The 14,228-nt window shown below is 30.3% G+C and overlaps 3 protein-coding genes across 3 annotated transcripts; 2 read left to right on the forward strand and 1 right to left on the reverse strand.

Moving 5' to 3' along the window:
- Nucleotides 1-967: 967 nt before the first annotated feature.
- LOC127242072 (agamous-like MADS-box protein AGL28) lies at nucleotides 968-1,819 on the forward strand. Its single transcript, XM_051261403.1, has one exon. The coding sequence runs from the start codon at nucleotides 968-970 to the stop codon at nucleotides 1,817-1,819; it is 852 nt and encodes a 283-aa protein (XP_051117360.1).
- A 3,642-nt stretch (nucleotides 1,820-5,461) lies between these two features.
- LOC127242197 (probable methyltransferase TCM_000336) lies at nucleotides 5,462-9,039 on the forward strand. Its single transcript, XM_051261641.1, has 4 exons — nucleotides 5,462-5,550; nucleotides 5,650-6,051; nucleotides 7,362-7,634; nucleotides 8,526-9,039. Exons 1-4 carry the CDS (start codon nucleotides 5,476-5,478, stop codon nucleotides 8,847-8,849), a joined length of 1,074 nt encoding a protein of 357 aa, XP_051117598.1. The 5' UTR covers nucleotides 5,462-5,475; the 3' UTR covers nucleotides 8,850-9,039.
- An 839-nt stretch (nucleotides 9,040-9,878) lies between these two features.
- LOC127241907 (glutamine synthetase cytosolic isozyme 1-1-like) lies at nucleotides 9,879-13,893 on the reverse strand. Its single transcript, XM_051261175.1, has 12 exons — nucleotides 13,751-13,893; nucleotides 12,960-12,999; nucleotides 12,774-12,877; nucleotides 12,534-12,582; nucleotides 12,338-12,444; nucleotides 12,166-12,253; nucleotides 11,574-11,702; nucleotides 11,415-11,489; nucleotides 11,285-11,338; nucleotides 10,499-10,536; nucleotides 10,257-10,416; nucleotides 9,879-10,137 (listed from the first exon to the last, which is right to left on the reverse strand). The coding sequence occupies exons 1-12, from the start codon at nucleotides 13,822-13,824 to the stop codon at nucleotides 9,988-9,990; spliced, it is 1,068 nt and encodes a 355-aa protein (XP_051117132.1). The 5' UTR covers nucleotides 13,825-13,893; the 3' UTR covers nucleotides 9,879-9,987.
- Between the last annotated feature and the right edge of the window lie 335 nt (nucleotides 13,894-14,228).

Raw genomic sequence — 14,228 nt, forward strand, 5'->3', positions numbered from 1 at the left:
ATAATATAGAAGTTTATGTAGAGTATTAATTCCCAATTGGGGGGACAAATTTGATTACTAAATGAAAAATTAGAAAAAATTATACTTTAAAAAAAAAAAAAAATTGGGAAGGGCTTGGATGATGAGTTTGACCCCCAAACTTCAATATAGATCCGTCACTGCTTACATGTTAAATTACTTTACGTGTATAATCTTGGCATCTACAATACTTGGAAAAAAGACAAAGTATTCTATACTCGATAAAGTCAAATGACCGGAAACTGATTATTATAATTTAATTATAGTTTTCAAAGTAAATATATTTTCTTAATTAAGATAATTTATTATAAATTTATACTATATTGAATTTTTGAAAATATGAGTTTCAATCGTAAGTAACTAAAAATCAAATCTAGATATAATTTTATATATCATTACTAATTAACAGTATTAAATAAAAAATTATAGTGAAAATATTAAAAATATGACAATAAATTAGTAATAATTCTTTTATAGTAAATATATTTATAATGCTATTTTCTGTATATACAATGTAGAACTCTATATAAATATTATTACCTTATTTAAGAATTTATATTACTACATTAAATTATATTTTGACTAGTTAATAATATGCAACCCAAATTATTATACATTCTTCATAAACACTACATAATTAATATGATCCATGTATGATATACGTAACTTCTACAAATTAAGAATGTAGAAAAATATAGTAAATAGCATTAGTTGTGGCATATTGAATGAATTTTATTTTTATTTTTATTTTTTTAAAAAAAATCCACTATAAATAAGTTGCTCTTCACAAACTACTAATTATCATACATTTTCATTCAATTCCTTGCACTTCTCGTATCACTTATTTTAATTATTTATTTTGTATAAATTTCATAAAATTTTCATTTATAAAATGGCCGGCAGACAAACTCGGGGCCGACAAAGAATTCCTATAGAGCGTATTGTAAACATGCAAAATCTATATGCCTCGTTCTCAAAGCGTCGCCTTAACCTGTACAAACAGGCAAGCGAGCTTAGCACTCTCTGCGGCATTGATATTGGAATCATCATTTTCTCCCCGAGAGACATCCCGCACTCCTTCTTCCACCCTACTATGGCGTCCGTGCTCGAAAGATACAGAAACCCCAACCGGCCTACCAATCAACCTAATCTACTCCTCGAGGCGCATTACCGAGACCGGATATCACAACTTAATCAAGAGTTCGACGAGGTATTTGAAGCGAAAGACAAATTAATTGAAAGGGTTGACTATCTTGACGAGATTGATAGAATTCGCCCTAAAAACTGGTGGGAACAAGTACCTATTGAGAGCCTTAATGGCGAGGAGGTCAGAGAGTGGATCACTTGGTTCGAGAACCTCCTCGCCAAAATTAATAAACGGCGACAAGAGATTCAGAATGGTGCAAGCTCCTCTGCATCGGTTGCTACGCAACAGCAACCGATGCAAGTACAGACCATTCAAAATCTCCCCGACATTTCTGTCGCAAGCCGCGCTATCTTACCCTCGAGCTACAATCTACCCACATATGTATCATCTCATCCTTTGGGGTCTTCTTCTCCGACACAGGCCTTGGCGCAGGTCCAACCCGAGGAATACAATCTTCCAGGCTCTTCGACGCAAGTCCAAGACCTCTCGAACGCTCGTGGGGAAAGAAGAAGGTATAATCCCGACCCTTTTTCTTATCTTGCCGGGGCGTATGACCATTTACGGAGGGAAGATGAAAACATGGGTAATGATCTTGGTGGCGGAAGCAATGGTGCTGACGGTGACAATTCTTGGAGTCAGCGGTGGTGGCCGTAGCGGTGGTTCTCAAAAAAATATTTGATTCGATACTCGATAAAAATTGAATGATTGGAAAACTTATCATTATACGATTATATAACTAGGGTTCTTTGATATGTACATGTACATATGATTTTCATAAACAAGTCTTAAAATTATGTATATGTATTTTTGTAAATTATGTATATGTATTTTTGTAAATTCTAAGTGTCAGATGCAGAACGACCGTCTCAACTAAAAGCTTGAAATTTAAGAAAACACAGTCATTAATTATTTATCAGCAAACGAGAGTCTTCAATAGTAAAAGTGCATAATATGAATGTAAAAAATATTTATAAGGAATACGTATATAACTTTTTTTCTTTATGTAATGTTTAACAGATTTAGACTTATGTTATGATTCAATATTCTTTAATCGTTCAGTATGTAAACATTAATATTTACAATATGATTAATATGTTTATAATATGGTGTCAATACTCAATAGTCCAATATGATATTGAATCTTTATATAGTTTATATATTGTTTTTAACAAACAATCCACATGATAATATAAAAAATATTAATATTTTATATTGAATATCAGAATAAAATATATATATTCAGAATCTTTAAAAAAGTTTCAATACACAATTAAACCAGGTAATTTGTCTTAAGTACTTTTATTTTTTTCAGAAATAAGGCTTTATGATTATTATTATTATTATTATTATTATTATTATTATTATTATTTTGGTGTGTTCATTTATACTTCTTGCCATGCATTTTATACTATAAGGAAACTAAACTATATTAGGAATTCTAAATGAGAAATGATTAGATGGTAAGTGGTATTGCTCATTTAGAATTTTTAATACTCCCTCCGTTCCACATATCAGGTCCATATTGTTGTTTATCTCCTTCCCACATTCTAAGTCACTTTTTTCTTGGAAAATGATTATACAATTTAATCTCATTTTAAACTTTTTAATTTTAATTAAACTTATCTTAATCTTAATTTATAATTATTTATATTATAGGATAATTATTTTTACTAATACATTCTTAATTATCTACTAATTATACCAGTCCTAAATATCGTATCTTGAGGGAGAATAATTTACTTTCCTTATAATATAAAAATGCATGGTAGGAGGTATAAATGAACCAACCAAAATAATAATAATAATAATAATAATAATAAATTATTATAACCTTATTGGAAAAAAAAAAAAGGTACTTATGACACAAGGCACAACAACCAATGCCCAATGCCACTCAATCCACTCAACACTACTATGATATTGTCCGCTTTGGGCTGAGTCCGCACGGATTTATTTTTGAATATTCTCCAAAAGACCTTATACTAATGGAGTTCACTTGAGACTTATAAATTGTATAATTTTCTTTACAACTTTCAATGTGGAACTTGGGTTTGTACCCCAACGCGAACAGCCTACCCAATACAAATTAGATCAGCCTAACCTGAAAAAATTAAATGGTCACCTCTATTTATGGGCAAGCAAATTAAATATATATGTGCAATTATCCAGAATACACACGATCCAAAAAACAAAGGCTTTGTTGGTATAGTTTTCTTCCAATGTAGAGGACATTTAGGGTGTGTTTGTTTGGGGATTTGGATTTTGAGTTGGGATTTGAATAGTAAAAATTTTGAATTTGAATAGTTGTATGATATGATATAAATAGGTGTTGATGTGATATTTTAAATGTAAAATTGATTTTTAGTATAATATAAAAAATGAAAAATAGGTGTTTAATTTGATATTTTTTTAGGAAAGAAATTGATGAATAGTAAAAATATAATCCAATCCCCAAACAAACACACCCAACCCTAGGTATAAATATAAGTTGAATGGATAAGAAAGGTATGATTTGTGAGATATAAAGCACATAAAAACCATGATTTATGAATATTTGACTATCGGATTGTCCTCAAATTTATAACAGAAGTTTGGTGACTCATTTTTCTACAAAATCAAAATACCATAATGTGTTATAGCCACGAAGAGGGTCTTTGTTTCTCCTAGATTCAATTGGAGCGACATCGGTTTTGAGACTAAATCAGAAGATCTAATCGTGGGATTGGGCTAAATTTGGGTATTTTATTTGGAATGTCTTGTACTAAAATTCGAACGGTGAAGATCATAATTAGAGTTTCAGATCGTCGAATTTTATGGTTTAAACAGAAGAATATAGGTGTGAGTTTTTCTTTCCACTTATCTCTTACTGATAGGATTAGTGTTATATGTAGTGATTTGTAAATTAAGTTTGTCGCAAAATAACTCTCTCACCTAAAAGCTCAAGCTATTAAGAGAACACATCATTAATTTATCAATCTGCAGATAGGAGTTTCTATTTTTTTATAAAACTAATTTATGGTAGTATTCATATTGTATAAAATTTATTGAGATATAATGCTAAAAATATTTAAAATACCAACAATACTATTCATATAAAAAATAATATCATAACTTTTAATAACTTATTAATCTACACTACATAAAATATTATGTCTGAGTTATCTGACCCGACCCGAGATGGAGGAAGTATTATCTTTTTCTCAAATATTTTTCGAATTAAACTTTTTCTACTTTGTAATAATGATATGTGGACCACTAAAGCTCAATTGGCTATGCCCCTTCCAAAAATAGGGCAACAATATCTATTGGGGTGATTTTTTCAATATATATCTCTCTATATATATATATATATATAATAAAATAATTATGAAATAAATCCAAAAATATTATTAATTGATTAATTCTATTATTTATCACAAATTTTAGCATGTCCCATAAATTAATAAAATATTTCATGATTTTACATAAAGGTATTAATATCTCTTTAAATATACTTTTTTTTTTTTCCGAGGGCGGTCAACTTGATGCGGGAGAAGCATGAGTGCAATTCCATCGTTGTATTCAACTGGTTTGAGTAGGACTAACCTGCTTCGTAACGGTTAAACCATTTTTTATAATAATAATCGAAAATTAATTTTTATATTTTTATAATATTAATTGAAAAGTATTTCGAAAATTTTTCAGTAGAAGAGCACACACAATACTTTTATAAAATTTTATAAAGGTTGTCTTAAATTTCATGCTTTTTATAATGGAATCGCAATGATTCTATTTTTCAATTATTGTTTCTCCTTTATTTTACACTATTTAGAATTTAGAATTTGAATATTTGATATAAAAATAGTTATTGACGCGTTGTCAAATAAAAATAATCAAGTATATTGAGTGATAAAATTCGAATAAATTTGATGATTATATAATAAAATTTGATATATATTTTGATTTAGTAAATATTAAATAATAAATTATTATATAATAAAGTTTGATATATATATTAATTTAGTGAATATTGAATAATAAATTAGAGATATTTGCGATTTTTCATTATATATATTTATATATTATAATAATTTTGTAGATGAAGAGAATCACAATAACTCAATATTTTGGTAATTTTCTATTATTATAATCTTATTTAAAAAATATATACATTTCAATTTTTATAAAAATACATATTATGGTAATTAAGAGAAATCAAATTATCGACAAAAGGGGTAGTAGTGTGAATGGTGGTGTCCAACAAGTCGAAGAATATCCTTTTAAAAGCACAATACATAACACTACTTGACCACCATCATCAATCGCTTACCATGGATATGGAAAAGAATTTCCACATGAAAGGAGGCCTTGGAGACACCAGCTATTCCATGAATTCTTCCCTTCAGGTCTCTCTCTCCTCCCCCCCTCTCTCTCTCTCTCTCTATATATATATATATATTCAATGATCTCAACATCTTCTTCTTCTTCAATCTTATTACACACAGAAAAGAGTTGCTGATAAGGTCAAGCACATAACACTAGAATCCATACAAGAAATGTACAGTAAAACGGCGCCGGAGATCGTATCTATCGCCGACTTAGGCTGCTCGTCGGGCCCGAACACTCTGTCCAACATCAAAGACCTTGTCTGCGCGGTAGAGATCGCGGCCGGGAATATGGCGCGACCGGTGCCTGAATTTCGAGTTGCGCTAAACGATCTCCCCACAAATGACTTCAACACCATTTTTCAAGCCCTCCCGGATCTCTACCGCGAGCTTAAAATTGGCGCCGGCCGGTCTCTGTGTGTTTACATCGGCGCTTATCCCGGCACATTCTACGGCAGGCTCTTTCCGACCAAGTCTTTGCACTTTGTCTACTCTTCCAATAGCTTGCACTGGCTATCTAAGGTTAGCCTTATTTCCTATTTTCTTATTTTAACGGTCGAACTAAACCGAGCTTTTTCATGTTTGAGCTCTAGATCGAGTCCCACTCAATATTCTTTTTTCAAGGGAGACTAGTTGAAAATATTGTTTGACCCTGCAGAGACATTAATATTTCATTTGAACTCTAAGGACATCTGCATCGGGACTTCTTTCTCTGCAGAAACCTCTACGCTAATCTCACATTGTTGAAAGAAATCAAAAGCTTTTTCTGGGTTACTCTGCATAGCAACCCACAAAAATTTTTATTTTTTTTTCTAAAATATTATTTATTTTTATTTGTTTATATTTTTGTATTATATAAAATTTTATTCTCTACATAATGATATATATTGATATAATTTTATTTAAATTTAATAATATTATTAATTATTTTGATATAAATTAAAAAATATATTGTGAGGTGAAAGAAAGAGATTGTGAAATAAAAGAAAATAAGTATGAAATGAAAATTGAGAGAAATTTTTGAAAAGTTTCTTTGTTTTAGATGGCCTAAGTTAAGCATATTTGGGTTAGCGTAGTATTATGACATACCGGTGACCTCTCTTGGAAGTAGCGGTGGCAACACTATAGTCTAAAACGAAATATTATTTTTAATAATTTTTATTATTTATTATGTATATTTGTAAGGCTATTTTTTATTGACTTAATCACTTTTGAATTTTTATTTTTTTTAAGATTAATTATATGATTATAGTTTGATTTGTGAAATTTTAATTTAAAAAAAAATCAATGGATAAACGGGTTGATTTCGTGTTAGTCAGGTCGGGTGCGGATTATCTGACCTCTCTAAAAAAATATTTAATTAATCATTTTCTGGGTTGAACGAGTTTAAGCGGGTTGGGTAGTTTGACCCGCTTAAAAACTTGACCCGACTCAAACCTGACCCGACAAATTGCCAGCTCTACTCAGAAGTCATCGTGTTGCACAAAATAATTTCAAAAATTGTGTGATAGTTAAGATAAGCTGAAAATTGTTGTTCAAATTTTGAGGTTTTTTTATTTTTTTTTTTTTTCATATTTGGCACTAATATACAAAAATTAAAACTCTATTTAATTAATTATTAATAAAAAAAATTATTTTTAAAAAATATGAATTTTTTTAATGATAGGGGCAAACCTCGAGCTTACTCGTGAATATAGTGAGTGGAAAATTGTTTTCGTGTGTTACTAGTTAAACTTAGCAAAAATAGCTTTAACCGGGCTGATCTTACGAACAGTTTGCATGTTTTACAATTCTATTTTTATAAATAACTTATGAAATGAAACTATGAGCAGGTTCCTCCAGGTATTTACGACAAAAATGGTGAGACGATGAACAAAGGGAGCTTGTACATTTCTGTGAGGAGTCCACCTCAAGTAGTCCAAGCATACTTGAAACAGTTCCAAGAGGACTTCTCTTTGTTCCTAAAGTCGCGATCCGAGGAATTGATGAGCGGGGGAAGAATGGTGTTGGTAATGTTGGGTAGGAGAGGCTCAAGCCACGCTGATCGCGAAACTTCACTCCTTTGGGAACTTTTGTATCAATCTCTTGTGGATCTTGCAAACCAGGTAGAGAATTCGACACTCGAATATATATTTGTTAAACACCGAGTTTCTATGCTTGAGCTTTCCTATTAGTCGTAGGATACTAAAATATACATGTGATGAGCTTTTTCTCGTTCTTTGTTCATGTGTCGATCAAGATAAGTATGATCATCTCAATACCATTCTAAATTTTTTGAGTTTTATCCTTTTGTTCATGTGTCGATTAAGATAGAAATGATAATCTCAATCATTAATGTTAAATCGCGGCCAATTTTAAAGAGTATATGCTCTAGTATTGTTTTGAAAATTTTATGAATCTCGCCTCCGGGTATTTTCTTAGAACATGTAAATAATATGTTTAGGGAAAGCATAAGACTTTGTTTACTTAATTAGAGTTATCGTTTTACTTTATTTACTATGCAATTCTTACTATTCTTTATAAAAATATATACTATATTCACAAAATATCATATCTAAATTAATAGTTAAATAACAATGCAAAACTAAAAACAAAAAAGTGAAAATTTTGGCTCGATGGAATGTGATGTTTTATTAAAAATAATAATTATAATAATATATTTTTATTGCAAATTATAATGATAAAATAGTAAAAAGTGATTTTGAGTGCAAACCAAATAACCTTTAAAAAATCAAATTGAAATAGTATTTGATGTGATATAAATAAGTATTTTGATGTGAATTTTGAATGAAAGAATTTTTTTTTTTTTTTGGTAGTATATTAATTAATGAAAAAATTCTTTTTCCATAAATAGTGTGAGACCAAGTCCAGAAAAAGAAATAGGATTATAATTGGAATAATATAGGTGTGTTCTTTTTTATTGTTTGTCTACTTTATTTCTTCTCATGACTATTTTCATATTCCTCATAATAATGTTTGTATATGTGTAATGGTAGGGTGAATTGGAGAAGGAAAAAGTCGATAGGTACGAGGTCCACTTCTATGCACCATCGAAGGAGGAGTTGGAAGACGAGATAAGAAAGGAAGGGTCCTTCCGCGTGGAGCTGATGGAAGCATTCGAAATGGGGAAGGATCGTGCGAACTATGGCAAAGTAGTGACCTTGACGGTTAGGTCCATTCAAGAATCGATGTTAGCGCACCACTTTGGGGAGACAATCTTGGACAAATTGTTCGAACATTATGGGAGATTGATCGACGAACACCTTGCCAAAGAGGATATTAAGTCTATTTCTAGAGTGATGGTTCTCACCAAGCTATGAAATCCATTTTTACTATCCAACTTGCATAGACATGACAATTACTTTATCTTGCTAAATTATATGGGATAAATATTTTTTTTTAGCCTCGTATGTTTTACCTTTTATAATTCTCGTCTTTTGATTTGTAGTTGTTGAAAAAGTTTTTAGTACTGAAATACTCTCTACATGTGTTGATATTGACTAGTCATTTGGTCATTTCCAACATCAACAGCTAACATAGATTTAATGCATTGCAATATTTCAATGTTGAATGAAGCTACTATAGATTATACTCCCTTTCCCGCCTCCAAGGTCATATTTACATTTTGCGTCATTGTACGTACCATTAAAAATATTTTTATATTTGTATAATTCGTGTATAAATATCCTTCTATCAGTATTATAAGACATATTGAACTATTTTGCAATTTTTTCTAAATTTATATTATGTTTTGATATAATAATTAATATTCAAATATCAGCAAAAAAATAAATGGGACCCTTAGAGACGAATATATAGTATATAAAATTATTTCAATAGTCTTCATTTTAATGAATAGAATGATATGACATAATAAATAAAAGACTAAAAGTAAATATATCCCTGTATATATGGGACCTAATTCATAGTTAAGAAAATTTTGTCTCAAGTGGTTGTATAATAAAGAATTTTAGAATAATTAATATTCTAACATCAAACATTGTCGGTATATATATATATATATATAAAGCATTAATAAGATCTTGAATGTGTTTTTTGCACATTTTTATTTTATTTTACAATTTTTTAAAAAAGAAATAGGTGAAATAGCGGTTTGATGTAATGTTTAATATGAAAATTCATATTCAAAAGTTATGTTCTTGAAGAAAAATTAAGATATGTGAAAACACAAGAGAACACAATCTTTGTTCTCTATCATACTTTCTATCAGTCAAAAGCAGATAGATTTTAGTTAAGTTACAACCTTAGATGATTTTTTATTTTTAATTTTATTTATCACGAATCTTGACGTTACTAATAAAACTTTCGAGTTCGAAGTTGTTAACGACTTGTTATTTATCAAAAATATTAACATATTAATAAAACTCAAGTTACTGCAAACACAACAACAAAAATTGCGAAAGACAAAGGGCGAACTTGGCAACACATTGAGATTGTTCACTTGGCAATAATGGTTGTCTCAGCTATCATCGAAGTCACAACATATGGGTCCATATTCGAAGCGGGCCTCCTATCCTCGAAATATCCCTTACCTTCTTTTTCTGTATCACGGCCAACTCGGATTGACACACCACGGTTAGCAACCGCCTACAAAGAATCAATCGAAAATGTCACGAGCAAAAATAAGATCATTTCATAACAAGTTCGAGAGGAAAAGAAAACACTATAGAATAATGATCGACGCCCTTTTTTTTTTTTTTTTTTACCCAATTAAAGCTATTGATGTCCGCTGTTTCATTTTTTCCGGTGAGACGGCGCTCATTGCCCTCTCCATAGGCTACAATGTGTTCTTTGTGCCTTTGTCCAAGCTTTTCGATGGCCTTCTTGATTACTTCATAGCCTCCCTCTTTCCTCATAGATTTTGTGCTGAAAATAAAAGCTTTAAAGATCGAATGCTTGATAATATATATAACTTTTACCAATGTATTGGAGTCCAAATATATTTTACCTGTAATTACAATGAGCTCCGGCCCCATTCCAATCGCCCTAAAAATTTAATCATAAGACTAAAAATTTAGATTCTTTTTACATACACACGTTTGAAAGTTACGACGTTTCCTCTAATAGTTATTTTAAAAATATATATCATATTAATTAAATACATATTTTTTAAGACAAATATCATACTCCTTTCCTCTAAAAAAAAGATGTCCTATTGGGAATAGGCACGTAAATTAATGAATAATATTATTTAATTGAAATTGGGTATAAAATAGGAGGTAAAAGATTAAAATACTCTTACTTTTAGTAATAATTAGAGATAGTTTAAAAAAGTAAAAATAATTTTGTTATAAAGTGAAGACCACGATTACTAAATAAGGAAATAAAACAATTGTTTTGGTACGGACGAAAATGAATAAACAAGACAACTCTATTGGGACGGTGAAAGTATTAAATATCAACTTTTTACTATTTATAAAATTTTTCAAAACTCTAAAAACCTTTGTATAAACAGAACCTTAGAAACATAAGATAGACTTAAAGGATATGTATATATCTTTTAATTTTAAACGTTTATGCAAGATGATCATTTAATAAAAAAAAAAAAAAAAAGTTATAACATTATAAAATGAATTCACCAATCCAGGATCCGTCGATGAGGGGCTCACTACACTTAGGACCCGATGGCTACTGAATTCGACAGCGAGCAAATTTTTGTCACTAATTTAGACTTTCAGATGTCTATAACTTTAGAGAAGTAAAATTATAGTTGAATGGAATAAGGGATGCTCACATTAACCGGCAACGGATCGAATGACAAAACTACCCCGGCAATCTCCGCGATCCTCTAGAAAAATAAAAGATATGCTTCACAAAATTTGAAAGAATTTAATTAAGAAAAACAATCATCGCAAGATTATTACCTCTAAAATGTATCGCGCTATCCACAACTCATCGCTAGCTGATATGCCCGAGCTAGGTCCAATTTGGAATTCCCACTATAAACAATAGAATGTCTTAAAACAATCAATATTTACAAATGTCCTCAAATTAGCAATTAAGGAACCCGGCACAAGCCATACCTGTCCGGGCATCACTTCTGCATTAACACCGGTTATGTTGATTCCGGCGTAAAGACAAGCCTTGTAATGAGCATCCACAACGTCCCGTCCAAAAGCTTTGTCCGCTCCCACACCACAATAGTACGGACCCTATTCAAAATTTAGTAGCCATTCCGCCTTTATAATTTGTATTTCGACAAAATGATATTTTTAAAAGTTTATGGAGATTAATTAATCACTTTTAATTTAATCCTTAATAAAAATGTCACTATTAAACTTAGCCTTGCGGCACTCAAGTTGTCCATCGGGACGATTCGACCATCTGTTTTAAGCCAACCTAAGATTGGGACAAGTTAAAAAAGGGATCACGAGCTTGATCCTAAGTTATTATACAGGCTCTTTTGAACTTAACATCTTATGATAGGACCAAGCCCGAGTTGAGCCCGACTCAGCCCAAAACGAGTCCAGATCAATTCGGACCAATTTAACTCATGAAAAATAATTATTACATAATAATATATAATAAAATCCATATTTTTTTAAAAAAGAAAAGTTTAAAATAAATATTTAATACATAAAATGGTTAAAAGAACACAATCGTCGATTGCCTCACCTGAGATCTCGGATAACCGCCGATGGGCCAACCAAGGGGCCACTTAACATCCTTTTGCAACAAAGTGTATTCTTGTTCGATTCCAAACCTATAATAAGAACCATTTTAAATTGGATCAAATTATCTTTTAAGTACAGATAACATAATCGACCATACTTTTGATGTTTAATACCAAGGCTCTTCAGCAGCAACCTCTTTATGGCTAAAAATTTTAGCCGCTTTACATCTTGTATTTGTCGGTATAGGTTCTCCCGTTGGAGTATAAGCATCACATATGACCTAATACACCACGAAATAAAAACTTCCACTCTTACCAAATTTGTAATAACAAATGATATGCCAAAATATCCGAAAAAATACAAACTCACAAGAATATTCTCGCCCCGCCTAAATGGATCTTTGTAGATTGTTTGAGGGCTGTCACATTGCATAAGGAAGTGTTATTACTTATTGTTAAATGACCATATGAAAATATCTTAAACGATTATCTCACCTAAAAGTTTAAAATAATAGAGATATGTATCATTATATTATATATTATAGTCTTCCGACACTTATCATTCTAATATTTTACGCGAGAAGAAAATCGAGCAATGGATTATACATACTATAAGATCACTTCACTATCTTCTCCCGAAGCTTGGCCAGTGCTCGATCCATCGTAATTCCACTTGGGAAGCTCCGAAGCATCTTTGACAGGTCTTGAAATAGTCTATGAAACCAATAGGAATTATTTTCATCGTCAAGTACAATTGATGACTAAAAAAAATAATTGTTCAAGAAGCATAAATTACCCGTGCTTTGCTCCTCATGTCCATTCCCGACCCACCGATCCTGTCGAACAGTTTTTTTGTGGCAACCATTTTAAGCATTAGTAGTCTATTATAAATAGAAGTACAACATAAACTTCATATCCATTTTTCCAAACTCAATGCTATCATTTTTGCTCAAGGAATAAGTAAAAATATATATGTATGGTCGAAAATATTCTTTTTAATTTGGAAAATTTATACAAGACATTATATTCAACAATAAATTTAGATTTAGAAAAGAAAAAGCCAAATTCAAAATAAATTATATCTTCAAAAGATCCCAAAATTAAAATAATCACTTTTACCTATGACCTTTTGAAAATTTTAGTACTATTCATTGATAATAATTTTATCAAAAACATGGTATTAAATACTTATTTATTCTTACAAAACATCAATCAAATACTAAATTGTTACTACTAACAGTGTTTTGAAGCTAAATAATCAGATATAGGCTTAGTGTCACAAATAGTTTGTCTGTCAAATTATGACAACATAGTAAAAACAAAATAAAAATAATCAGTTTTGGCGATTTGGATCAAATCATTCCTGCCTTATTGTTTTATAAGATCGAACCACACCTTTGAATTCCTTTCATTTCGTATTTCATTTAATTCCATTTAGATCACAAAAATTGGCCATTCCCATGAAAAAAAAAAAAAAAAAAAAAAAAACACGCGCACACACACACAGAGTGATCATAATTCATCAACGCAAACAAAGGAATTTAGAACATCAGCCATTGAAGGGAAAAATAAAATCAAAAAAATTACCAAACATATTCTGCAATGATTTTTTCTGAAGTGTCTGAGAGATGGAGATTGATGAGATCTGTAAGAAGAGACATATTTGTCTGCAGTTTTCTTATTTTCTGTTTTTCCAAGAAATGAATGCAGCACAGCTTCAAGCGGTGCCCTTTTAGGCTTTTATGCTAATAATACTATATATATATATATATATATATATAGTATGTTGTTTATTATGTTGGCTAAAATAATTGTGAATTATGAATTTTTTATCTAATTAAACACAAGTAATATACTTATAATATAGAAAGTATATGAACTATGTTAACAACAAAAGTAATACTCCCTCTGTCTTATAAAAGGGATACCATTTTCTATTTTTATCCGTCTTGGGTATCATTTTCTAATTTAGTGATTGTTACCTAATATAATAAATACTTTTACAATTTACAACATATTACACAAATGTCATCACTTTTATAACACACCATACTAACAGGGGCAT

Source organism: Andrographis paniculata, unplaced genomic scaffold (assembly GCF_009805555.1).
Source record: "Andrographis paniculata isolate CXL003 unplaced genomic scaffold, ASM980555v1 Contig86END, whole genome shotgun sequence".
Classification (NCBI taxonomy): Eukaryota; Viridiplantae; Streptophyta; class Magnoliopsida; order Lamiales; family Acanthaceae; genus Andrographis; species Andrographis paniculata.